Source organism: Mesoplodon bidens (genome assembly GCF_964165515.1).
Source record: "Mesoplodon bidens genome assembly, chromosome: 15".
Classification (NCBI taxonomy): domain Eukaryota; kingdom Metazoa; phylum Chordata; class Mammalia; order Artiodactyla; family Ziphiidae; genus Mesoplodon; species Mesoplodon bidens.
This window is the reverse complement of record NC_138171.1, coordinates 53,950,291-53,974,495: the sequence shown is the minus strand read 5'-3', so window position 1 is coordinate 53,974,495 and position 24,205 is coordinate 53,950,291. Positions and strand designations below refer to the sequence as shown.

At 41.6% G+C, this 24,205-nt stretch overlaps 1 protein-coding gene across 5 annotated transcripts; it reads right to left on the bottom strand.

The window, feature by feature from the left end:
• Positions 1–4,151: 4,151 nt before the first annotated feature.
• On the bottom strand, positions 4,152–19,894 carry CEP20 (centrosomal protein 20). Of its 5 annotated transcripts, XR_014017529.1 has the most exons (6): positions 19,809–19,894; positions 16,188–16,385; positions 13,282–13,366; positions 8,906–9,042; positions 7,735–7,884; positions 4,152–4,412 (listed from the first exon to the last, which is right to left on the bottom strand). XR_014017529.1 is itself a non-coding variant. In XM_081255261.1 (5 exons), exons 1-5 carry the CDS (start codon positions 19,834–19,836, stop codon positions 4,336–4,338), a joined length of 525 nt encoding a protein of 174 aa, XP_081111387.1. In that variant the 5' UTR covers positions 19,837–19,894; the 3' UTR covers positions 4,152–4,335. The 5 variants fall into 5 exon arrangements, 4 of the variants coding, with proteins under 4 accessions (XP_081111387.1, XP_081111389.1, XP_081111390.1 ...); XM_081255261.1 differs by lacking the exon at positions 7,735–7,884; XM_081255262.1 differs by lacking the exons at positions 4,152–4,412; positions 7,735–7,884 and adding an exon at positions 8,096–8,400.
• Between the last annotated feature and the right edge of the window lie 4,311 nt (positions 19,895–24,205).

Genomic DNA, 24,205 nt, shown 5'->3' with positions numbered 1-24,205 from the left:
TGTCTTCTGTGAGGCACTGTGTACTGGGAGTTTCCATGAACTCATGGAACAAGATAGCAGTGGGGAAATTCCACTCTCAGAGTCTTTTTTTTTTTTTTTAATCAAATAGCTTTGATTTTGCCACTAGGTTCAAAAACTTCCAAAGTATGATTCCCTCCAGTTTTTAATAACATCAAAAACTGGGTCCAAGCATGGCTCCTACATGTCCTTCACAATTATTTAAAAGTGCATCAGCACTCGAGTCATCCAGCTCAAGATCTGCACAGGACTCTGCCTCCTTGCGAATAAAGGGCCATCTTCCCTGACCACAAGCACGGTTCTGCTCCAACTCTCCTGTGCATAAGCACTTGGTTTCACTCATCATGGTCCCCACATTTCTCCAGGTTCAAGACTGAATCACACAGTAACTTGCAGTGCTCTTTCCTTTATCACCAATTTCCAGCTCTGGTGTCTTGGTAACTCTGGATTTTCTACCTCTATCAGGAAAGTCCTAAAATTCTCAATAAAAATAGTTTTATAGTTTCTTACAAAAGTAAACATATTCTTACCATATGACCCAGCAAGTCACACTCCTTGGGATTTACTCAAATGAATTGAAAACCCATGTCTGTACTAAAACCTGTACACAGTTATTTAGAGCAGCTTTCTTCATTAATTGCCAAAACTTGGAAGCAACCAAGACGTTCTTCTAAGTAAGTGAATGGATAAACTGGTACATTCAGACGACAGAATATTACTTAGCTCTAAAAAGAAACGGGCTATCAAGCCATGAGCAGACATGGAGGAAACAAAAGCATATTATTAAGTGAAAGAAAACAATATGAAAAGGCCACATACTGTATGAGTCCAACTATATGACATTCTGGAAAAGGCAAAACTATGGAGACAGTAAACAGATCAGTGGTTGCCAGGAGTTAGAGGAGAAAGGAGCGATGAATAGAGCACAGAAAATTTTTAGGGCAGTGAAATTACTGATACTGTAATGGTGGGTGGATACGTATCACTATATATTTGTTCAAACCCATAGGCTGTACAACACCAAGAGTGAACCCTGAGGTCAACTACGGTCTTTGAGTAATAATGATGGGTCAATGTAGGTTCACTGATTGTAACAAATGTACCACTTTCGGGGGTCATGTTGATAACAGGGGAGCCTGTGTGTGGGGAAAGAGGGTATGTGAGAACTCTGTACTTCACACTCAATTTGCTGTGAACCTAAAACTGCTTTAAAAAATTGTCTATTTTTTTAAAGATAATTTTACCTCACTTTCATTTAAAAAAAAATTAATGAAGACCACACAATCCTTGCAGAATGGTTGTTACAAAAATGAAATGCCAAGTGGCTGGGAAGCATTGTCCTAAATGCCTTTAAAGGCATATTTTCACAAAATGTTAATCATTCATGTACACTTGGCTTCAGGTTAAAAGAACACATCAAATTTTACATAATCATACAGGCATGTGAGTCATATATAAATGTGTTCTTGCACATAATTATAAAGCTATTAGTTTATTCTAAGCAAGCATATATGCTAAGCTTAAATTTATCATCCTCAAACGCCACCTCTGCTCTTGCTATGAGTTTTTACATTGCCAAAGTTTTAAATGTCTACTTTTCCTAAATCCCTCTTCAAGTCCAATTCCCAACCTATTTTTGTATAAGTTTTCTCCTAAAACTTCTCCTGCATGTCTGGAGGATAACTTCTCCCAACAACCTCATGAAAACCACCAGCAATGATGTATTAATTTAGTTTATGAGTTCGTGAGAAGAGTTTGATGGGTCCTCTATGTTTATTTTTGTCTTTTCCTTCCTTGAATTTAAGTGTCTCAGCTCAGGAACCTATTTAAACTACAAGAACATATGGGAATTCCCTGGCGGTCCAGTGGTTAGGACTCAGAGCTTTCACTGACACGGCCCGGGTTCAATCCCTGGTCAGGGAACTAAGATCCCACAAGGCGCACGGCATGGCCAAAAAAAAAATACTACTACTAAATGCACTTTTTCAAGCCGTATGTGGCCCCACAGATTATGATACTGTCCCCTCAGAGAATAACACCACCAGCCCCTACCACTTCCACCCTATGAAGAATAATTGTCCCAGGGTGATATGGCTGATGCCAAGTACCCTCAACCTTACTCTGCATCCTCCAACAACTAGGTTCCTGGAGATCCCGAATGAAGGCCTGCCTAGGCAGCCATCGCCAAGCCTTCTTCTGGTTCCAGTGGACACCTCTTGATGACAGAACAGTCAGAGAAACGCCCTTTGCACAAAGGTGAGTTGCTTAAATTTTTTTTTTTTTATTAAATGATACATTGAAAGTATAATAGTTGCCTAGGTACAAACCAGTTATAGAATAATGCATACAAATGCGCTATAGACTACATGTGACAATTCTGTTTAGCTTCTATTTTGATTATTTTATATCAGTATCCAAAATGACAAACTCCAGCATTTTTTCTTAACCTAGTCCTGCATGATTGCAATTCCTGAGGTAAACAGTGTCCACTACCAACATCCCTGCATGTAAACTAAATCCTCTGAGAAGAATTCAGATATTTATACTTCCCATACAATACAATGGAATTCATAATTGTAATCAGGTACTATAGATTTCATTTAAAAAATGGAAATGAGCCCTTATAATACTTCTACATCTGTATATGTAATTTTAGCCCACCAATAGGGCCTCTCAAAATCCTTTGACTTGTAAAGTATGGTTTAAAGCAATTTCTTTAATAACTTTCTGCATTCAGATAAAAATTCTTGGTTAATCTGTAAGGACTGAACCCTGACTAGCACCAAAAATAAAATCAAGTTTTAATAATTTCCAAAAGCAGCACAGAATCTATACCCTGAAAAGGACGCCAATTCTGTCATCTACAGCCCTTATCACCTTCCCTGTCGAAAATGTTTAAGCTAAATGTTGTCAGCGTACAGGCGCCCATGCAGTTTTGTTCTGAATACACCTTATGATTTGTGCCAATCCGGTGTCTACTATAATAGTTTGTTGTTTTCAGTGAAATCAGCCTGAAGACTCCACATTATAAAAATGTCAATAAATATCAAAGTAGCATTTTAGAGATGGCACTATAAGAGCTCTTACTATTTTTCTACCCCAAGAATAGAAATCGACATTTAATAAGACATTCAGAGCCCATACAAGTAAGGGTTGGCCCTTTCATAGCTCATCTTCTAATTGCACAACTGAAGGCCACATGGAGGTTAAACAATGCCATCTTTTAAAAGGTACTTTCTGGTATTTCTCATAAACCCTGTCTCTTCATGTTTATTCCACATTCTTCACATAATAAACTCTTTGTTTTACTTACAGCAGAATTAAAAGAATTATTCCCCCCACACACACCTTTTAATTAAATCTTCTAGAAGCCAAACTGTCTAAGGAAAGAAAAAGTACGTCGTTACCAAGTTTTTTGGGTTTTTTGGGGGTTTTTTGTTTTTTTTTGTTTTTGCGGTACGCAGGCCTCACTGCTGTGGCCTCTCCCGTTGCGGAGCACAGGCTCCGGAAGCGCAGGCTCAGAGGCCATGGCTCACGGGCCCAGCCGCTCCGCGGCATGTGAGATCCTCCTGGACCGGGGCACGAACCCGTGTCCCCTGCATCGGCAGGCGGACTCTCAACCACTGCGCCACCAGGGAAGCCCGTTACCAAGTTTTAACGTTCAAATGTAGGTAGTAATTCAGATATTTAAACCTAATTATAAATGCTGAAAAATAGCTAGTTCCACCCCTAAAAACAATCAAACTTTATAGGAATTATAGTTTTTTTCTGGTTTTGGTGTTCTTTTAAATTTTTAAACATGAATGAATTTTCCTATAAATCCACATAATTCCAGCCTGAAGGAAATTTAATTAATGTGCCATGGTAAAGAACAGAGCAGGGAATTCCCTGGCAGTCCAGTGGTTAGGACTCAGAGCTTTCACTGCTGGGGCCTGGGTTCAATCTCTGTTTGGGGAACTAAGATCCTGCAAGCCATGTGCTGCAGCCAAACAAAGAACAGAGCATATGGCTATAAAGACCTGATTTTTTTTTTAGAAGAATTTATAGGGTACTAAAAACCCCTTTCATTTCTCAAAAATTTAGAGGCCTTTAAAATCTTCCTAAAAACAACACATTTTCTTTCAAGTCAAATCTGGTAAGCTAGATGACAGAGTTAGCTTTTATTCACAAATGCAGTAAAACACAGGGGCTAAAGGTTTTGCAGAAACTCACATTTCCACAAAGTACAAATACTGGTGATGAATTCTGGTAACATTAGGAGAATAAACAAGTTATTTAATGCATACAAGTTTATAAAGAACGTCCCAAATGGAAATGTCATCTCTTCATTGCGGGAGAAGGGTGCAGGTTTTCAATGTTAGCGCTCCTCCCCTGCTCCTTCTGTAGGTGGTCCTCTGCAATGAACAGAAGCAAAGGTCAGTACTCATCCCAAGTAAAAATGGGCAGCAGGCAGACTTATCTACATACATTATAGGATGTTATATATTTAATATTGTGTGGGTTCTTTAGATGGCTTAGGACAATTTAAAAAAGGGTTTTTTTTAAACACTATTGAAGAAATGAGAAATGTTTAGTACTAGGGACTCACTCTAATTTTTCACAAGTGTTTCCTGACCTTTTATTTTTCTTTTTATTTATTTTTGGCTGTGTTGAGTCTTCGTTGCTGCGCGTGGGCTTTCTCTAGTTGCGGCAAGCGGGGGCTACTCTTCGTTGTGGTGCGCGGGCTTCTCACTGCAGTGCCTTCTCTCATTGTGGAGCACGGGCTCTAGGCACGCAGGCTGCAGTAGTTGTGGCACACAAGCTTAGTTGCTCCGCGGCATGTGGGATCTTCCCGGACCAGGGATCGAACCTGTGTCTCCTGCATTGGCAGGCGGATTCTCAACCACTGCGCCACGGGGGAAGCCCCTATTTTTAAGTGAATAGAGTACACCCTGGAATAAACCCATGGATAACTACTTACAAACTTACACTGTATGTAAGGAATGGGAATTCACAAGAAAGGACTGTGTATTCAATTAGTATTTTGAGGGATGCCAAAGCTCAACTAAAAAGAAAAAAAAACAAAAACAAAAAACTTTTCTTCAAATAGAAATCCTCCCAGCAGCACCCTCTTGCGGCAAGAAGAAAACTAGCATGGTTTACAACTTCCTACCAAAATCAGAAAACCCTCCGAGAAACTGTAGAAAATGTTCTTCAGCCAAAAACAAAACAAGAAAGTTCCATGCAGGTTCAGAGGAGCCCAGAGCCCCTGTGACCACACACTGTGCTCCAGAATAGTAAAGAAAGGGCCCTAGTTATGTCTGCTCCATTTCTTTTGTCCTGGGGGAGAGGGTAGCGGGCAGAAGTATTCTCGATTAAAAGAACCTAAAGAGACTTAACATCCAAATGCGACAAAAATGCAACGCACAGGGACTTCCCTGGTGGTCCAGTGGTTAAGAATCCACCTTCCAATGCGGGGGACATGGGTTCAATCCCTGGTCGGGGAACTAATATCCCAACCAGGGAACTAAGATCCCACATGCCATGGGGCAACTAAGCCTGCGTGCCACAACTAGAGAGCCCACGCACCACAATGAAGACCCAGCGCAGCCAAAAAAAAAAAATGCGATGTACAAACTAAATTCCTAAGAAAACACGAACCCCCCCAACCCTAACCCCAATTCCCCAAACACTCTTTACAAGTAAAAAACCAAAACCTTTTAATGACCATTTTGATAACAGGAGACAAAAAAATACAAATTTAGACAAGTTGTTAGAAATATGCAATTGTAGCACCAAAAATGCACACTAGATTTGCTAATTCTGAGGACAAGTTGCTGTACACACAGTCTTGCTAGTCCAGAGCAGCTCCCCATCCTCAGAGGCAGTGCAGAGTGCTAACACCACCACAGGTCTGGAAAATTCATCCCCCTCAGTGTTAGGCAACTTTGCTGGAAGAACAAGATCAACAATATCCTTAGGGCAAAACCATTTTAGGTTTTCTAGAAAAGTGTTATAAAAGAGTGAAGTATGTCACTCATGTACTTCATAAATGTGCAATAATGTTGAGCTGATAATGATTTTCTCTATTATAAAATATCTGCGCTTTTATTTATAGCAAAAACTACCTTGCTTTCAATACTACAAGCACTAATATCAGCAGCATTAATGAACTGGCTACCATTTCAAAGGTGAGTGTGCCTGTTACATAAACCCTCTTCATTTTTTTTTGTACTCTGAAAGCTTTAATAAAAGAAGTGCTTTCATGATGGCAGGCTTTGGACTTATCTTCAAATAAAAGAGAATTTAATTTTAGTGTTTTTTATTTCAGCTGGATGACTTAGATAGAAGGTATATAATCTGAATAATTATTTTAATACCTTTATAACTTCTCGATGTTGTCAAATAAAACTTATGTATCTTTCACACAATAAGTTGGAGTTGAGAAAGTAAATGGAATGCCTAAATGTGTTACTGAAACATAATGCAATTTGGGGCTAACAATTCTTCACAATTCATTGCACAACGAGGTTCCTGTTGTGTCAGTAACATTTTTGATGATCAAGAAAAATAATTTGCAATATCACTGTTCTCCTATTAGTGCACTCATTCTCCTTTCTGAGTCTTCCACAGAATAGGTACCCAAAGCTTTGTTGACTTGAACTCGAATCTTTGATGTCTCCGGCACTTTATACAGATAGGAGCCAAGGTAACCCAAGGACTCTTGCATCCTCTCTAGCACACCCTGCCCCCACCCACCCAACTGGAACTAAAAATACCAACATCATGGGTTTGCTGTGTTAACATGTGTTAATGTGTACAATATCCACTGGTGACAATTAAAGAGAAACTGGCATTATCATATATTCTTGGCAAGCATGTAAAGTGGTAAAGCCTTTTTGGAGGGGAATTAAACAATATCTGCTACATTTTTTAATATGCATATATTTTGAACCAGCAATTCTACTTCTAGGCATCCACATAAGAAAAATACTAATGCTACCCTGCAATACTGTAAAAGCAAAAAATTTAAAACATACGAAAGTAGGACTTCCCTGGTGGTGCTGTGGTTAACAATCCACCTGCCAACGCAGGGGACACGGGTACAATCCCTGGTCTGGGAAGATCCCATGTGCCACGGAGCAACTAAGCCTGTGCGCCACAACCACTGAAGCCCGAGAGCTCTAGGGCCCACGTGCTGCAACTACTGAAGCCCACACGCCTAGAGCCCGTGCTCTGCAACAAGAGAAAACATCACAGTGAGAAGCCCGCACACCACAACTAAGAGTAGCCCCCGCTCACCACAACTAGAGAAAGCCCACGCGCATCAACGAACACCCAATGCAGCCAAAAAAAAAAAAAAAAATACAAAAGTAGATCAGTAAAGAGTGATTAGCAACAGTACTATGGAATACTACAGAAAGAACGAGGTAGAAGCAGATATACATAAATTGATAAAACAAGTGTAAAAAGCAAACTGTAAGATAATACGTACAGGAACAGTGCATATAAATTTAAATACGTAGAAATGACTCCTGAAGGACACCCACCAAGCTGCTAACAGCACTACCTTCTGTGGAAGGGAGGGAAATCAAGGCGCTAGGGAGAGGCAGGGAGGGAGGAGGTTAGAGGGAATTTCACACTATACTACTGTTTAGAGATTTACTCTTGTACCGTGTGTTTTGTTTTGTTTTTTAAGTTCTTGCCAAATAGTAGGCAATAATGACAGTTCCTTACCAATATTTGAAAAAGAAATTAAGAAAACTTCTCCATATTCTTTAAGTGGAAAGTGTACAGGAATGGCAATCAAGGGTGCTGACTCTGCTAAAAATGATCAGCTAAAGGCTTCAGATGAGTCAATGAACCTCTTAGTCTTGGTTTTCTCAACTGTAAAATAAGAAGACGGGAATGATTTCTTTTCCAATGTTCCATGGACTTAGAATTCTAAGATATATAGAAGGATAACTCCTAGTAAAGTCAGAACTAACCTGCAAGAGATCACCCTGATTCACAAATATTTTGCTTTCAGATCTTAAGAGACAGAGTAAGTATTTAACATGATCAATATATTTTTTTAAATATTCGCAATTATCTCAAAAAGCCATTAAATACTCCTTTTTTTAAAATTTTATTTATTTTTTATTTATTTTTGGCTGTGTTGGGTCCTCGTTGCTGTTCGCGGGCTTTCTCTAGTTGCGGCGAGCGGGGGCTGCTCTTCATTGAGGTGCACAGGCTTCTCATTGCAGTGGCTTCTCTTGTTGTGGAGCACAGGCTCTAGGCGCACGGGCTTCAGTAGTTGTGGCTCGCAGGCTTTAGAGGGCGGGCTCAGTAGTCGTGGCTCATAGGCTTAGTTGCTCCGCGGCATGTGGGATCTTCCCGGATCAGGGCTCAAACCCGTGTCCCCTGCATTGGCAGGCAGATTCTTAACCACTGCGCCACCAGGCAAGTCCCCAGCAGTTTTTGTGGGTTTTTTTTGCGGTACGCGGGCCTCTCACTGTTGTGGCCTCTCCCACCGTGGAGCACAGGCTCTAGACGTGCAGGCCCAGCGGCCATGGCTCACGGGCCCAGCCGCTCCACGGCATGAGGGATCCTCCCAGACCGGGGCATGAACCCGCGTCCCCTGCATCGGCAGGCGGACTCTCAACCACTGTGCCACCAGGGAAGCCCAACACTTCTTTATAGAAATTATATCTAAGAATTTTGTCTAGTCATCTTCCCACCCCTCACAAGATTCTCCTTCTGAAAAGCATGTTTTTTTGAGGATAAATAACACGGGCTAACTATATTGGATATAAATGGAATTAAACTTTGACTCAAAATCTTAGGAAAAACTGTTCCAAAGATAAAAACAGATAGGAAGAAAATATACTTGCTGATAGCTAAATGATAAGTCTCAGCAAACTCATACCCATGTGCTTTCTTCCATTAGGCTGCCTGCCAAGACGTGGGTTTGGAGGCTGAAGTGAGGCCCCGTTCAGAGATGTATTCTGGATGTCATCCTTAGTGCCATGCAAGAAATGAGCTAAAATTCCATATAAAAGAGGTCTATAGCAGGAAGAAAATCAAAGTCAATTCAATTTGAATAAATAGGAAGAGCTTAAAAATATCTACTCTTTAAAAGGTAGCCTCTGACACGAAAATAGCCAAGTAATTCACCAGACTTAAAAGAAAAAAGATGCATGGTTATTATCCAAATTGCAAACTGTTCATGCATTTTCAAATTTAAGTGTACCACTTAACTCTAAAGACAATTTTAAAACCCAGAGAAAACACGTTAACAACTTAAACCTCACCTAAGCTGAAATACAATTTCAATCAATGCACAGGAATCAGCTTTTTTTTTTTAAACTCCAAAGTCCAGTATAAGATTTCCCACTACCTAACATGGTCTGATACAAAACAACTATTCAGTATATACTTATTGGATTAATAAATCCTTGCCTGGGTTCAAATCCTGGCCCTGCCACTTGACCTCAGCAAGTTTCTTAATGTCCCCAGCCTCATAAATGTTTCTTCCTCTATAAATGAGGATAAGCATTGTCTCTACCTCATAGGGCAGTTATGGACGAAATGAGTTAATAAATGTCAAGTGCTTAGAACCATACCTGGCACATATTAAATGGTATATAAATGCAAGCTATACGGCAGTCGGGTAAGAACTAATATTTTAAAAGCTACTTTACAGTTTACAAAACACTCTTCTCTCTCTTCATTTTATCCTCACCTTGTGATGTCATAATCATCATCTCCAATTTATAAATGAGAAAACCACAGCTCACTGAGGATTTGCTAGAGATTGCTTAGATAGTCAACAAACTTTACACTTGAACCCCAAGTCCCATATTCTTTTTTTTTTTTTTTTTTTTTGCGGTATGTGGGCGTCTCATTGTTGTGGCCTCTCCCGTTGCGAAGCACAGGCTCTGGACGCGCAGGCTCAGCAGCCATGGCTCACGGGCCCAGCCGCTCCGCGGCATGTGGGATCTTCCCAGACCGGGGCACGAACCTGTGTCCCCTGCATCGGCAGGCGGACTCTCAACCACTGCGCCACCAGGGAAGCCCGAAGTCCCATATTCTTTTCCTTACAGCATGCTGCCTGGAGATTTACATTAGTGCCCTTGCACCAATGGAGGCTGCTCTGATGACAATAAAGAGTGGTTTTCCCTTGTTTCCAATATCACAGTTGAAAATATCAATTTAGGATTGTCTTTTTGAGATAATCTATCTACTTATTAGCAGTTGTGATGGTTCAAAGTATGGCATCCTTTCCCTTCAAAAGGTGGAGTCTAACTGCTCTCCTCTTGAGTGTGAGCTGAACTCACTTCTCAGGAACTGAGTAAGGCATTAAGTGACAGCACTTCCAACTTCAGAGTCTAGGTCATAAATGGCATTGTGGCCTCCTCCTTGCCTTCTCTCTTGGTCACTCTCTCTGGGGTGAGTCAGTTGCCATGTCATGAGGACACTCAAGCTGTCCCATGGAAAGGTTCACGTAGTGAAGAACTGAGGCCTCCGACAAGCAGCCATGTGAACGTGCCACATGGAAACGGATCCTCCAGCTCCAGCCAAGCCTTCAGATGACTGCATCCCTGGCCAACATCTTAACTGCAATCTCATGAGTGAGACCAGCCACAGAAGCCATGCCCAGATTCCTCTCCACTGATAATAAATGTCTGTTGTCTTAAACCACCAACTTCTGGGGTAATCTGTTATACAGCAATAAATAACCAACTATACACAAAAGCAATTTTTCCATACCACAAAAAAACCAAGAGAGTGAGTTTCTCTATTTAATAAGATGCCTCAGCTCTTATAAAAGCTTCATACAGGAATATAAAATAGGTCTCTTTGTCTACTTTAAACCATTGTTTCCCAAAGTGTTAACTGGTCAAAGAAGATTTTTAAATTAAAAAAATTCTGTTTTCCAAATTTACAATAAAATTTACTTAAGATTTAAAATTTTTAAGACATTAGAAAATATAAAACTACCACATTTAACTTGCAGCGTCATGAATATTAAGGTTTCTTTTTTCAAAAATCCTACTTAATGTTTTTAAAGTACAGCTTCACAATGCCTTATTTGCAATTCTGAAAAACAAAAACTCTGAAAACTAATTTTCGTCATAAATTTGGCACAAACTCATTTGGTGGTATGGCTTGACCTAACATAAGGTTATTATACACTTTATCCTACTTTTTGTGAAAATTCTTAAGTTTCACTGAAAAATATTAATGTGACTATTAGTGCTACTTCAGACTTCCACTGGAACCTACACCATATACGGACCACATTACTTTTTAAAATCTGAAAACTTTTCAATGGAAATGTTTTAAAGCAACATTTACTTTCAGAAAGCAAACTACTGGCAGCGTGACACGAGTTAGAAAAGAAAGTGACTGGAGAGAAACGGGACAGACGCCTCCAGAACTGCACGGCGCAGGTCGTGAGGACAGACAGGCGCTACTGCACAGGTCAAATTGATGAGACTCGCAAAATGACTGGTGGAGAAGTGAGAAGGAGCCAGAAGTGCAAGAGAGCTCTCAGGTGAAGACCTGAATGGCAGTATGAGGTAGCTACGAGGGGGGCTTGAAGAGATGAAAATAATGGACTTGATTTTTTGGACACACAGAGTTTGAGATGCCAGCAGAAATGTGGGCCCGTTAATTCACGAGCTCTGTAAGATTTAAAGCAGAGTCACCAGCGTGGAGACATCATTAAAGACTCAAGACTACATAGAAAAGTGGGCAGGGGGACAAGAGGAAAAGAAAGTTATGGACAAAACTTGGGGGAGAGTGCGCACAATTTAAAGGAACCCTAAAAGAGCCAATGAAGAAACTGTGATGACCGTTAGGGAGACAGAAAAACCAGGACAGTAAAGGGTCATAAAAGACAAACGACAAGAAGAAGTGTTTTAAGGAAGAGTTGTCAATATTACAGAACACTGCAGAAACTCAAGTAAAGCTGAGCTTCTCAAATTGGAAATATATACCCACTCTTAGTGCTAGGGGCCTGGTACAAAGTATAGGTGGCATATGATCCCAGAACACTAATTTTACACAAAGGTTTGAGGGAGAGTTCAATTAAATAGGCATGTCATTTAAAACATTTTAATGGTAAAAAAATTATGAAGTAGAGTGAAAAATTTCAATAAACTTTTAGAAAGAGAAAAACATGAGACTTCCAAGAAATTTCTTACTAGGGGAAAGGTGCTTTGATCTATGTTCCCAGGCCTCCTAGGTACAATTTTTTCTGCCATTCAGGGATCCTCTAGAAAAAGTTTAAGAAACACTAAAGTAGGAAAAAATCTAAGAAACTACTAGAAAGTGGTCACTCTTTTTCAAGAGCACAGTTTCAGTACAAACGGTGAGGGGAGAATTTAAAATGCAGAGAAGGCAAAAGAGGGGGTAATAACAAAATGAAAACAGGGGGTTGATCTTCACTAAGTTCAGTGATAAAAAGGAGTTAAGAGGTATTTTTGGAGAGGGGAGATTTGAGTACATTCCCAAGTTGAAGTGAAGGAAGCAGTTAGGAGGAAGAGTTAAATGTGAGGAAGAAAGCAATTGATAGAGGAAAGCCTCAGTTAAAAAACAAAAGGATGGGGCTTCCCTGGTGGCGCAGTGGTTGAGAGTCCGCCTGCCGATGCAGGGGACACGGGTTCGTGCCCCGGTCTGGGAGGATCCCACATGCCGCGGAGCGGCTGGGCCCGTGAGCCATGGCTGCTGAGCCTGCGCGTCCGGAGCCTGTGCTCCGCAGGGGGAGAGGCCACAACAGTGAGAGGCCCGCCTACCGCAAAAAAAAAAAAAAAAAAAAAAAAAAAAAAAAAAAAAAGGATGGGGCTTCCCTGGTGGCGCAGTTGTTGAGAGTCCGCCTTCCAATACAGGGGACGCGGGTTCAAGCCCTGGTCCGGGAAGATCCCACATACCATGGAGTGGCTAGGCCCGTGAGCCATGGCCGCTGAGCCTGCGTGTCCGGAGCCCGTGCTCCGCAACGGGAGAGGCCACAACAGTGAGAGGCCCGTGTACCGCAAAAAAAACAACAACAACAACAAAAAAAAAGGATGGATCAAGAAGCCAAGAGACGTGACCCTTAGGATGAAGCAGGGGTGCTCAGTCCTCTGAAACCACAGGCATTTAGCACCTACTCACAGCTGCACACCGTGGACGTGTGCTAGATACACACTGGGCCCAAATAAATACCTCCTGAGTTAAAATGAAATAAAATCACTGCTATGCAATTATGACTCCAATACAACAATATCTGAAAACTTATTTTTTTAAAAAACTTCTTACATTGTATTATCCTTTGATTCTTCAAATGCATTTAGTTCACGGATGAGAAACTGTCTGTCCAATGGAACTATGGGTTGACCAGATTCTGGGGGGAAAATCATAAAACACTGAGTCTTTATTAATGTAAAAAGTAAATAGGATTTTGATAAAAACCACACTTATGAGGTATATACATTTTTCAGATTTTAGAATGATGATGGCACACGCCAAGGCAGATGCAACTGTATGTGATTTTACGACTTTCAGAATAGCTACTTTGTTAAATACATATTTTAATACAGTTTAACATAAATTTATTTTTTAAATCCCCCAATTTTGAGTTGGGAAAATATTGTTTCTATATACTAGACTTCAGAAGTCCTATTTTCTAAGAAGCCTGTAAATTAAATACACGACAGCGCTGATATCCATTTGGCAGCAATAAATCTAAAAGTACAATGAACACTAATATGAAGTGCTGGCAAGGATACAGGGCAACTGGAACCCTCATACTCTGCCGGTAGGAGAACAAAATGTTGCATCCACTTATAAAGGTAAGCATACACTTACCACACACAACCCAGCAATCCCACTCTTAGCTCTTTATCCAAGAGTCATGAAAACAACGTTCGGCCAAACCTTGTAAATGAATGTTTTATAGCAGCTTGATCCATAATTGCCAAAAACTAGAAACAACCCAAATGTCTATCAACTGATAATAGATAAATCAATACAACCATACAATGGAAGGCTATTCGGAGGGGAAAAACAACAGCATGGTCTCAAATATGTTATGCTGAGTGAAAGGCAAGATTCAAAATGCTACATCCTGCATGGTTTCACTTATATGATGTTCTGGAAAAGGCAAATAATAGTTACAGAAAACAACAGATCAGAGGTTGCTAGGGGTTTGAGGGTAGGAGAAGAGGTTGTCTACAAAGGGACACAGGGAATTTTTTGAGGTGATGGAAATGTTCTATATCGTGATTGTGATTGTGGTGGTAGTTACACAACTGTATGAATTTGGTAAAATCCATAGAATTATATACTAAAAATGGTAAAGAATCTTATATGTTGGGCTTCCCTGGTGGCGCAGTGGTTGAGAGTCCGCCTGCCAATGCAGGGGACATGGGTTCGTGCCCCGGTCTGGGAAGATCCCACATGCCGCAGAGCGGCTAGGCCCGTGAGCCATGGCCGCTGAGCCTGTGCGTCCGGAGCCTGTGCTCCGCAACGGGAGAGGCCGCAACAGTGAGAGGCCCGCGTACAGCCAAAAAAAAAAAAAAAAAAAAAAAACCTTATATGTTAATTTTACCTCATTTTTTTTTAAAAATCAAGACACTGTAGAAACTTAACTATTGTCATTATATTCCTTTCTAGGTAAGCACAAGTCCAAGACATCTAATTGATGATATTTTCATATTCTTCTTTTCTGATTATTATTATTATTTTTTTTTAAAAGGGCTCTTTATTTTTTTTTAGTAATTTATTTATTTATTTTTGCTGTGTTGGGTCTTCGTTTCTGTGCGAGGGCTTTCTCTAGTTGTGGCAAGCGGGGGCCACTCTTCATCGCGGTGCGCGGGCCTTTCACTATCGCGGCCTCTCTTGTTGCGGAGCACAGGCTCCAGACGCGCAGGCTCAGTAGCTGTGGCTCACGGGCCCAGTTGCTCCGTGGCATGTGGGATCCTCCCAGACCAGGGCTCGAACCCGTGTCCCCTGCATTAGCAGGCAGACTCTCAACCACTGCGCCACCAGGGAAGCCCTTTTCTGATTATTAATGTATTATATAGCCATCTATAACAAACTGAAGTGAAGATACTGATATTGAAGATCCTTAAACCAATAAAAATCATCAGTCTTTATTCAGTTAAGGTATTAACATTCAGTTAACATTAAATAAAAGATCTAGAATATTAACAAAAGATCTATCAAATGGAAAGTTCCAGCATCACAAATAAGGAATCCATTCTCTCTTCCAAAATCCACTTCATGGTCTTTCTTTGATGAAGCATATCTCCAAGGCACCAAACAGTCTTAAAGCACAGATTACACCTTGAACAAGGGAATCAAGTTATGTACATGCAAGGTGTTTTTGATCATCCTCCCAACCTCATCTCCCCCAGCCCAGAGGCAATGCTGATCCTGACTACTGTGCATATTCTTCCAGTTCTTTTGCTTTCTTAAGAAATAAAATTTAACAGATAAAGTAAATTTCTTTTTAACTGTTGACTCCCTCCCCACAATACCATTTCTCTCCCTCCCATCACTAGAATGAGTTTGGAGTTTACCTTCCTAATCCTTTTCTTTCTTTTTTTTCTTTTTTTAAGTGAAGTATAGTTGACCTCTTCTTTCTTTTTTTATTTAAGTATAGTTGGTTCACAATATTATATTATATTAGTTTCAGGTGTACAACACAGTGATTTGAAATTTCTATAGATTATCTAATCCTTTTCAGAGATCAGGCTTTCACATACATTTGTATACAGTGCCTGATCTATACATGGTAGTAATATTTTTAGGCTTTATCTCCAATGTTTTATATTTTTTAATAAATAATATATATTAAATCTGTGTGTGTGTATTTTTAAAGCATATACATAGAAAAAAGACTGACAGCATATAGGATAAAATGTAAAGAACTGTTTCTTCTCAATACCAGTAAACAAGTATTTATTGTCAGTGCCAGGAATTATGGATGATTTTTCAAAGTATGCACCTAGTGTTGAGTTATTTTCCTCTACAATACAATAAACCTCACGAGCACTTGTTCAAGCTATGGAAAGAGCCCATGGGAGTTTTATGTCCCAGTCATGTCCCAGATGATACTGTTGGTAATGGAATTAGATTTCTAGGCTAAACACTTTCTGAGAATTGGCAGAAGGGAAGAGGCAGATTTCGTATCAGGTAACTAACAATAAGTAACCTCTTACCTGCTATGAGGACAGACGCTGTATACTTATATTTGTTGAATTCCAAATACTCCCGAATTAATTCATTAATTAGAAGGTTTTCATGAGACAATGATGGTCGAGGTTCACTTTCATCATCAAGAGCATTGAAAACTTCAGCTCGAATCCTTGCTTTTAAATGCCCTAATACTCCTCTTTTTTCCAAGGTGTCCTTTAAAACTGTTAAATATAAAATATTAATGCTTCAGTTACAGAAGAAATTTTGTCATCCTTAGCCAAACTTTGAAGAAAAATGCTTAAAAGGTAAATGGCATAACACACACTTTCAACCTATACTCTATGACAAACGGAACAATCATCACATTAGCTACCACAAGCCACATTTGTAATAAAAAATAAAGTTCCTGAGTTGAGATGATTTACTATTTCTATATATTTAAGCAAATCGAAGTTTATCCTTCCAACATCGTCACTGTCAGAGGCTGTAGACTGATACACATTCTTTAGTGAAGAAGAAAAGGGGGAGAGAAATATACTTAGCTTACTGGGACGTGAACTTATCTCCCAGTGTCTCATATCTTTTCAAGAATGGTTGTCACTGCAGACAGGTTCTGTATGTCACTAAAACCCTCTGGTCCAGAAAGTAGATGATTAAAGATAACAAGTACACTCCAAAAAGGAAGGACTATGTCGTGTCCTTTGTATAAAAACTGATACCCAGAACCCTTGGGAAATGGCCCATTCTGAACAAAAAGGTGGGCTTTTGTTCTGGGGGGGGTTGTTTTTTAAAGGCAATTATGAGTTACGTCCTTAAAACAGTAAGATTTTGAAATTGTAAGCCTACTTAGAAATCTAACATGTAACTTTATCAACGTCATCTCAAGGAATCAGGGATATATATGCTGAATGTAATCTAACTTCTTGATAAGCAAGGGTCATTATTACAAATATCAGTAGTTATGATAATAAGATTTAGCTATAAATACTAATATGGATAAGGCTGAATTGGCATCATCCCTTGCAGTGGTCTGGAACCTTTTTTTTTTTCTCACGTTGTCCTTAATAGCTAAATAACAACTCCAGAGAATTAACACATTTCACCCATAGTGCCTAGAATAGAGAGCTGCCTAGAGGCATTATAATACTGTGCTGTATACTATTGGTGTAATAAATATAGTTTAATACTGTATTATGCTATAAATAAGCACACCACAATAATGACAATTCAGAAAGGGAGCCCAGGGACTTCCCTGGTGGTGCAATGGTTAAGAATCCGCCTGCCAACACACGGGAGACGGGTTTGAGCCCTGGTCCAGGAAGATCCCACAGGCCACAGAGCAACTAAGCCCGTGCGCCACAACTACTGAGCCTGCGCTCTAGAGCCCGCGAGCCACAAGTACTGAAGCCCACGCGCCTAGAGCCCATGCTCCACAACAAGAGAAGCCACCGCAATGAGAAGTCCCCAGAACGAAGAGTAGCCCCTGCTCGCCGCAACTAGAGAAAGCCCGCGTGCAGCAACGAAGACCCAATGCAGCCAAAAATAAAATAAAATAAAGGGAGCCCAGGGAGTGTATCCAAGTAGGCATGGACATGAAATTTTTTTAAGCTTTGATAAACAACAAAAACCTGAGTCAGGTTTTGCTGATTAAAGAGATACAATCTAGACTAGACGTTAACCTTTCTTGGCCCTTATATTTAGATTCATCTCCTCAACCTTTTTTGCAGGTGTGTTAAGAGTAGTTATCACCCAGCCAGACTGTGTAACAGGCCCATAAAAGGAAGGTACAGCTTTATTATATTGGATCATAACCGAACCTCTGTTCTCCAATTCCATCTTTAGAATTTAGATGGAGAGATTTTTTCCCCCCAATTACTCTGTATTTGCACACAGCCTCGAACTCAGCAAAGAAATGAGAATTAATGAAGCTGGAGTTAGGAAACCCAGCATGTCTCATCACTACCTCAGCGGTAGATCACTAACTCCTGCCTCACTTGTCTTCTCCAACATGAGTTCTATGTCTCAGAGGTAGAACCAAGTAAGGTGGAAAAATGTGAGGTGAAAGTGCTTTAAAAAGGTGAAAGCCCGGGGCTTCCCTGGTGGCGCAGTGGTTGGGAGCCCGCCTGCCGATGCAGGGGACACGGGTTCGTGCCCAGGTCCGGGAAGATCCCACATGTCGCGGAGCGGCTGGGCCCGTGAGCCATGGCTGCTGGGCCTGCGCGTCCGGAGCCTGTGCTCTGCAACGGGAGAGGCCACAGCAGTGAGAGGCCCGCGTACCGCAAAAAAAAAAAAAAGAAAAGGTGAAAGCCCATATACGATAATTGATTGGCAAGCATTTTCAATGGGTTTCTCTTTAACACTAAGCACATTAAGAGCTGACGAATGCAGAAAAGTATAAAGGGCTCCCTACATCTGTGTAGGACATCCCTTGTCTAGAGAGTTCTAGGGTTCCATATCATCCTGATCTGCCCTCTATTATCATGCTTATTAAAACACTGTACCATGACAATTTCTTTGGAAAGAGCTTCTTAACCTGGTTTATATTCCGAAGTATCTTTAAATCCTCAGAAGTTGCATGCAATATTACAGGTGATATGTGTTTCCTGGGGAGAGAGTTCACCAATTCATGTCAAGTCTGTCCTTGTGGACAGAGGTATGCCTTTTTAATGATTGTTCATCAGTCCTGGGCCACAAATATACATTTAAATCAATAATTCCTGAATCATATTCTCAAATCATGCTCTCCCCACCAAATCTCTAAGAATCACTGATTTGGAGTCTAAATTCCCTGAAAAATGGAACTGGTTTTACTAGCCGGGCAGCAGTATCACTCAGTAACTAAGACCTGCAGGCCTGGTGCAGCATCTCTAGGTTCTCACTCTGCCTCTTTCTAGCTAAATTACTTTGGTCGATCTAGTTCACCTCTCAGCACCTCAATTTCCTAATCTATGAAATGGGCATAAGGTTAATACACAGAATCAATTAGATAACACAAGGGCTGGGCTGTGCCTGACACATAAGGCTCGATGACTTATAACTATAATCACTATTACTTGTTTGGACATCTGCGTCAAAACTAACGGTGTACAAATGTTCTCAGCTTAAGGACTCGAACCTTTGTGGAACTTTTCCTAAAAACACAGGAGAATGGCCAGGCCAGACACCTTTCTACCTCCACTTTTTCCCAATGGAAAGTCGCGACCCACCTCGCAGGTGGTTGTAAGGATGGAATGAGATAAGCAAGCAAATGGTTTAGGATTGTGCTAAACACCAACAATGGTGGTTTACATATTGTAATCATCAGCCCGGAGGGAAAGGCCGGGCTCACGGCCTCGCCCCCGTCGAGGTCCAGAAGGATGCACCAGAGCCCCAAGGTACAGAACTATAGACCTCTCAGGTACCTGGGGATCCTGGGACCCCTCCTGGAGCTCAAAGCCGGTTTAGACATTGCCCCTATGCAACCACATCCCCTCAGGGCCCCCGCGCGGCGGCCGCCACACCCTCTGGACGCTCCGCAGGCCCTGACGCCACAGAACGACCCCAAAAAGGCTGACTAGTGTTCCGCGCACCCTTCTTTCGTCCCATCCTTTTCACAGGCTGAAGGCCGACAAAGTTCAGCCGGCAAGCTTCCCATTCGCACTCACCGGCCTTCAACTCGGAAACAGTCGCCATTTTTCAACGGCCCAAAAGAGAGCGCTTACGCCGTGCGCACGCGCAGCCCCGCCCCGCTCCGCGGCGTGGCCTGTAGCCAATAGGCTCGCCGCTCTCCCCTCCCACACCCCGCTCCTAGTCCCGCCCCTCTTCGTTTACGCTCTCCGTGGTTGGATGGGTGGTGACGGTCCAGAGAGACCCCACCAATCAGCGAGCGCTCTAGGCGGGCCCTACTGAGGGAGGAGGGAGCGTAAGCCCGGGCTGAGGCAGGTCGGAACCTCACCGGGAGGGCTGCTGGCACCCTAGGGCTTAACTTTAGCCTTCATGATTTGCCCACTGCTCACCTCTGCAGCCTCAAGTACTAATTGTTAATAGTTACCAGGGGTCTTCCCTGGTGGCGCAGTGGCTGAGAGTCCGCCTGCCGGTGCAGGGGACACGGGTTCGTGCCCCGGTCCGGGAAGATCCCACAAGCCGCGGAGCGGCTGGGCCCGTGAGCCATGGCTGCTGAGCCTGCGCGTCCGGAGCCTGTGCTCCGCAACGGGAGAGGCCACAACAGTGAGAGGCCCGCCTACCGCAAAAAAAAAAAATAGTTACCAGGTATTAAACTTGAGAAGGCATCAGAATCACCTGGAGAACTTGTTAAAACAGATTTCTAGGCCCCACCCCAGGAATTTCTGATTCAGTAAATCTGGGGTGAGGTCCGAGAATTCCATTCTAACAAGTTACTAAATGATGCTGATGCTGCTGGTCTTGAGGATAACACCTTGAGAACCAGTGTATTAAGGGCTTACTATGAATGAGCCTGACACTCTTATAAGTGCTTTACACGCGTTGACATTGATTTCTCTATTACTACTACATTTCACAAGGGAGGAAACAGTGTTTGAAGACTGCAGAGGCGTAACCAAGACCACCAGCAAATGGTGGAGGTGAGATTTGAATCCAGGCCTCTTGGCTCTTCAAAGCCTGTTCTCTCCACTGGCACTTAATACTGGCAATGCACATAAGGAATCCAAGAGCTGTTTGTGAAGATGACTGATGAACGAATAAGCTCTAGCATCCCAAGGAAATGAAGAAAAAGGAACAAGGGAATAATGTACCCAAAACTGAGTGTGAGGTTCTATGATTCCAGTTGTATTTCCAGAAAGGTCAACATTTGTGACCTAGAACACTGCCCTTTAAACAACTAGTCTTAACCCAATAGTAGATTTTGAAATCTATTAGCATATCCCAATGAACATATTTTCAATGAAATGGAATGGAACAAATAGAAAACAGAAGTATTGTTTTTGAAACTTTTGTTTCAGGTCTATATGTGTGTTCTGGTTCCTGGTGTATTTCTTAAAGTGGATGGCAGTGAAAAAAATCTTCACAGCCATTGTAACCTAGAGGAACCCATTCCTATTCCAAACTCGATTCATTTTGACCTCGTCGGACACAGATCTGTTCTGTAACCTTAGAACGGTGCTATCCTGTTGCACTTCCCTATTCTGTAAAGCCCACAGTGCCTGAAATCCTAGCCAGCATCTGAAGAGATTTATAAAGATTAACTAAATTCCGTAGGCAGAATGTTTGAGCTCTTTGGAGAAAAGCTTTTGTGAATATACTGATGAGGAACTCAGAGAGAGAGAGGCAAATAATAATGGTTAATAGTGGTAATCATACAGTAACTATTAACCTCCATTGCCACTCTGTGTGGCAGGCCCTGCTCTTAAAGCTCTACTTTAAGTCCTCACCAACAGCCCTATGAGATAGATATGCATAGAGCAGTCATCTAAACTGAAATCTCATTTAAAATTGTAGTGATATTGGGTAATACACTGTGTTGGTGATGATGTGGTGAAACAGGTATTATTGAGTTGTGGCCAGAAAGTTCGTTCTGGTGTTTCCATAAGATGTTACGGAAACACCAGAACGAACTTTTTGGCCAACACAATGCCATACCTAGCTGGTAGGCAAGGAGACTGGCCCCACCTTCTCAGAAGGCTGTTTGGCATACCTAAACAACCCTTCACATCCTTGGCCCATCAATTCTAGTTCTAAGACTATATCTTACAGTTATACTCATACCCGATTATCAAGGATATGTGTATAAGAATATTCATTGTAGCACTGTTTGCGGTAGACAAAAATCTATATATACCTATGGGAATGGCTGAAATAAAAACAACTGACAATGACAATACCAAATGCGGGTGAATTGGCATATATTGCTGGTAGAAAGACAAAGTGGCACAGTCAGTTTGGCAAGTACTTATTAAGTCAAACATGCACTTACCATACAGCCCAGTAATCCCACTCCTAGATGTTTACCCAAGAGAAATAAAAACGTATGTCCACACAAAAATTAGTAAGCAGTAATAGCAGATTTATTCGTGATTGCCCCAACTGAAAATGACCCAATGTTTTCCAGCTGGTGAATGGATATAAACTAGCTGTGGTATATCTGTACCATGGAATATAACTCAGAAATAAAGAGGAACCAAACACTCATACACACAACAATATGGATGAATCTCAAATGCATTGTGCCTAGTGAAAGCAGCAAGGCTCAAAGGCTGCATCCTGTTTGATTCCATTTATATGACATTTTGGAAAAGGGAAAGTCCTTTTGGACAGGGTATGAAAAGCAGATCAGTGGTGGCCAGGGGCTGGGGATGAATGAAGGGGATGACTACGTATAAAGATGCACTAGGGAGAATTTTGGAGTGATGAAATTGTTCTGCATCTCAGTTGTGACTACATGATTGTATATGTTTATCAAAATTCATAGAGCTGTACGCTACTGCATGTATACCTCAATCATCTTGACTTTTAAAAAATACTGGAGGGCCTCCCTGGTGGCGCAGTGGTTGAGAGTCCGCCTGCCGATGCGGGGGATACGGGTTCGTGCCCCGGTCCGGGAGGATCCCACATGCCGTGGAGCGGCTGGGCCTGTGAGCCATGGCCGCTGAACCTGTGCGTCCGGAGCCTGTGCTCCGCAACGGGAGAGGCCACAACAGTGAGAGGCCCGCGTACCACACACACAAAAAAAAAGTACTAGAAATAACAATATCATCAGTAGGGGGATTGGTTAAGTAAATTAAGGTAAATGAAATACTATGCAGTCATTCCAAAGAAGAGGGAGCTCTAAACATATATATGTAATTATCAGAAAGATGCATAAATAGAAATTTTTAAAAGCACAGTCCAGGAGACTGTGTGTAGTATGTCACCGATGGTCTAAAGAAAGGGAAAATACTAGTTGTTTACCTATGAAACCATTCTCCATATAATTAAAAAACTCTTCCTTCTCTGTGATGACCTAGATGGGGGGAAAGAGGAGGAGGGAGGTCCAAGAGGGAGGAGATATAGGTATGCATATAGCTGATTCACTCCTTCATACAGCAGAAACTAACACAACATTGTAAGACAATTTTACTCCAATAAAAAAAATTAATACATAAAAATAAAGAGAGGGAAGCTTGGGGGCAAAAACAAACAAACAAACCCAACTCATCCTGAAACTGTGCCTCATAGGATTAACAGAAACTGGTCACTAATAGAAATTCTTGAGTTTGTCTAACAGCTTGCTTAAAAACCCCTCTGCTTGTAGCCCACCTTCACTAGGCAAGCTTGCCTTAATTATTTTGTTCAAATTGCATAGGCAGCAAGCTTCATGAAGCCTAAACAATAAGATGTTTGCCTGAGTTGTTTTCCAGGAACTTGGAGTCAGCTGTGTCTTGTTCAAGCTCAATCAAGCTAAGACTGGTTGGGTAGTCCCAATCCTAAAACTGGGCATGTGCAGGTGTCTGATGAATAACCTTTATGATGTCAGAGGGCCAAAAATGCCACCCTCAGATCGTGCTAAGTGCCTCCATTTTTGAACATACATCCCATGAAAAAGCGTGTAACTCAGATATGTCTGTGTAGAACAGTGATTACCTCACATTTTCCCTACCTCCAATCACCTTTCCCCATATCTAAGACCAACCTTCTTTTTTTAATTAACTAATTTATTTATTTATTTATTTTTGGGTGTGTTGGGTCTCTGTCGCTGCACGCGAGCTTTCTCTAGTTGCAGCAAGTGGGGGCTACTCTTCGTTGCAGTGTGCGGGTTTCTCATTGTGGTGGCTTCTCTTGTTGCAGAGCACAGGCTCTAAGTGCACAGGCTTCAGTAGTTGTGGCACATGGGCTTAGTTGCTCCGCGGCATGCAGGATCTTCCCCGACCAGGGCTCGAACCCATGTCCCCTGCACTGGCAGGTGGATTCTTTACCACTGTGCCACCAGGGAAGCCCCATCCTTCTTCTTTATCCCATAAATATCTCAAGCCCCTGGCCTTCAGGGAAGTGGATCTGAGATTTGTTCTCCTGTCTCTTCACTTGACTACCTTGTAAATAAACCCTTTTT

Bases quoted from the DNA above. Each gene is read 5' to 3' on its own strand.
- CEP20 (XM_081255261.1), bottom strand. From the start codon at position 19,836: ATGGCGACTGTTTCCGAGTTGAAGGCCG. The intron at 9,043-13,281 runs GTAAGAAGTTTT...TTCCTGCTATAG, and splicing joins GAATCAAAGGATAATACAAT to ACCTCTTTTATATGGAATTT. The intron at 4,413-8,905 runs GTATGAGTTTGC...TGTTCATTGCAG, and splicing joins TAATGGAAGAAAGCACATGG to AGGACCACCTACAGAAGGAG.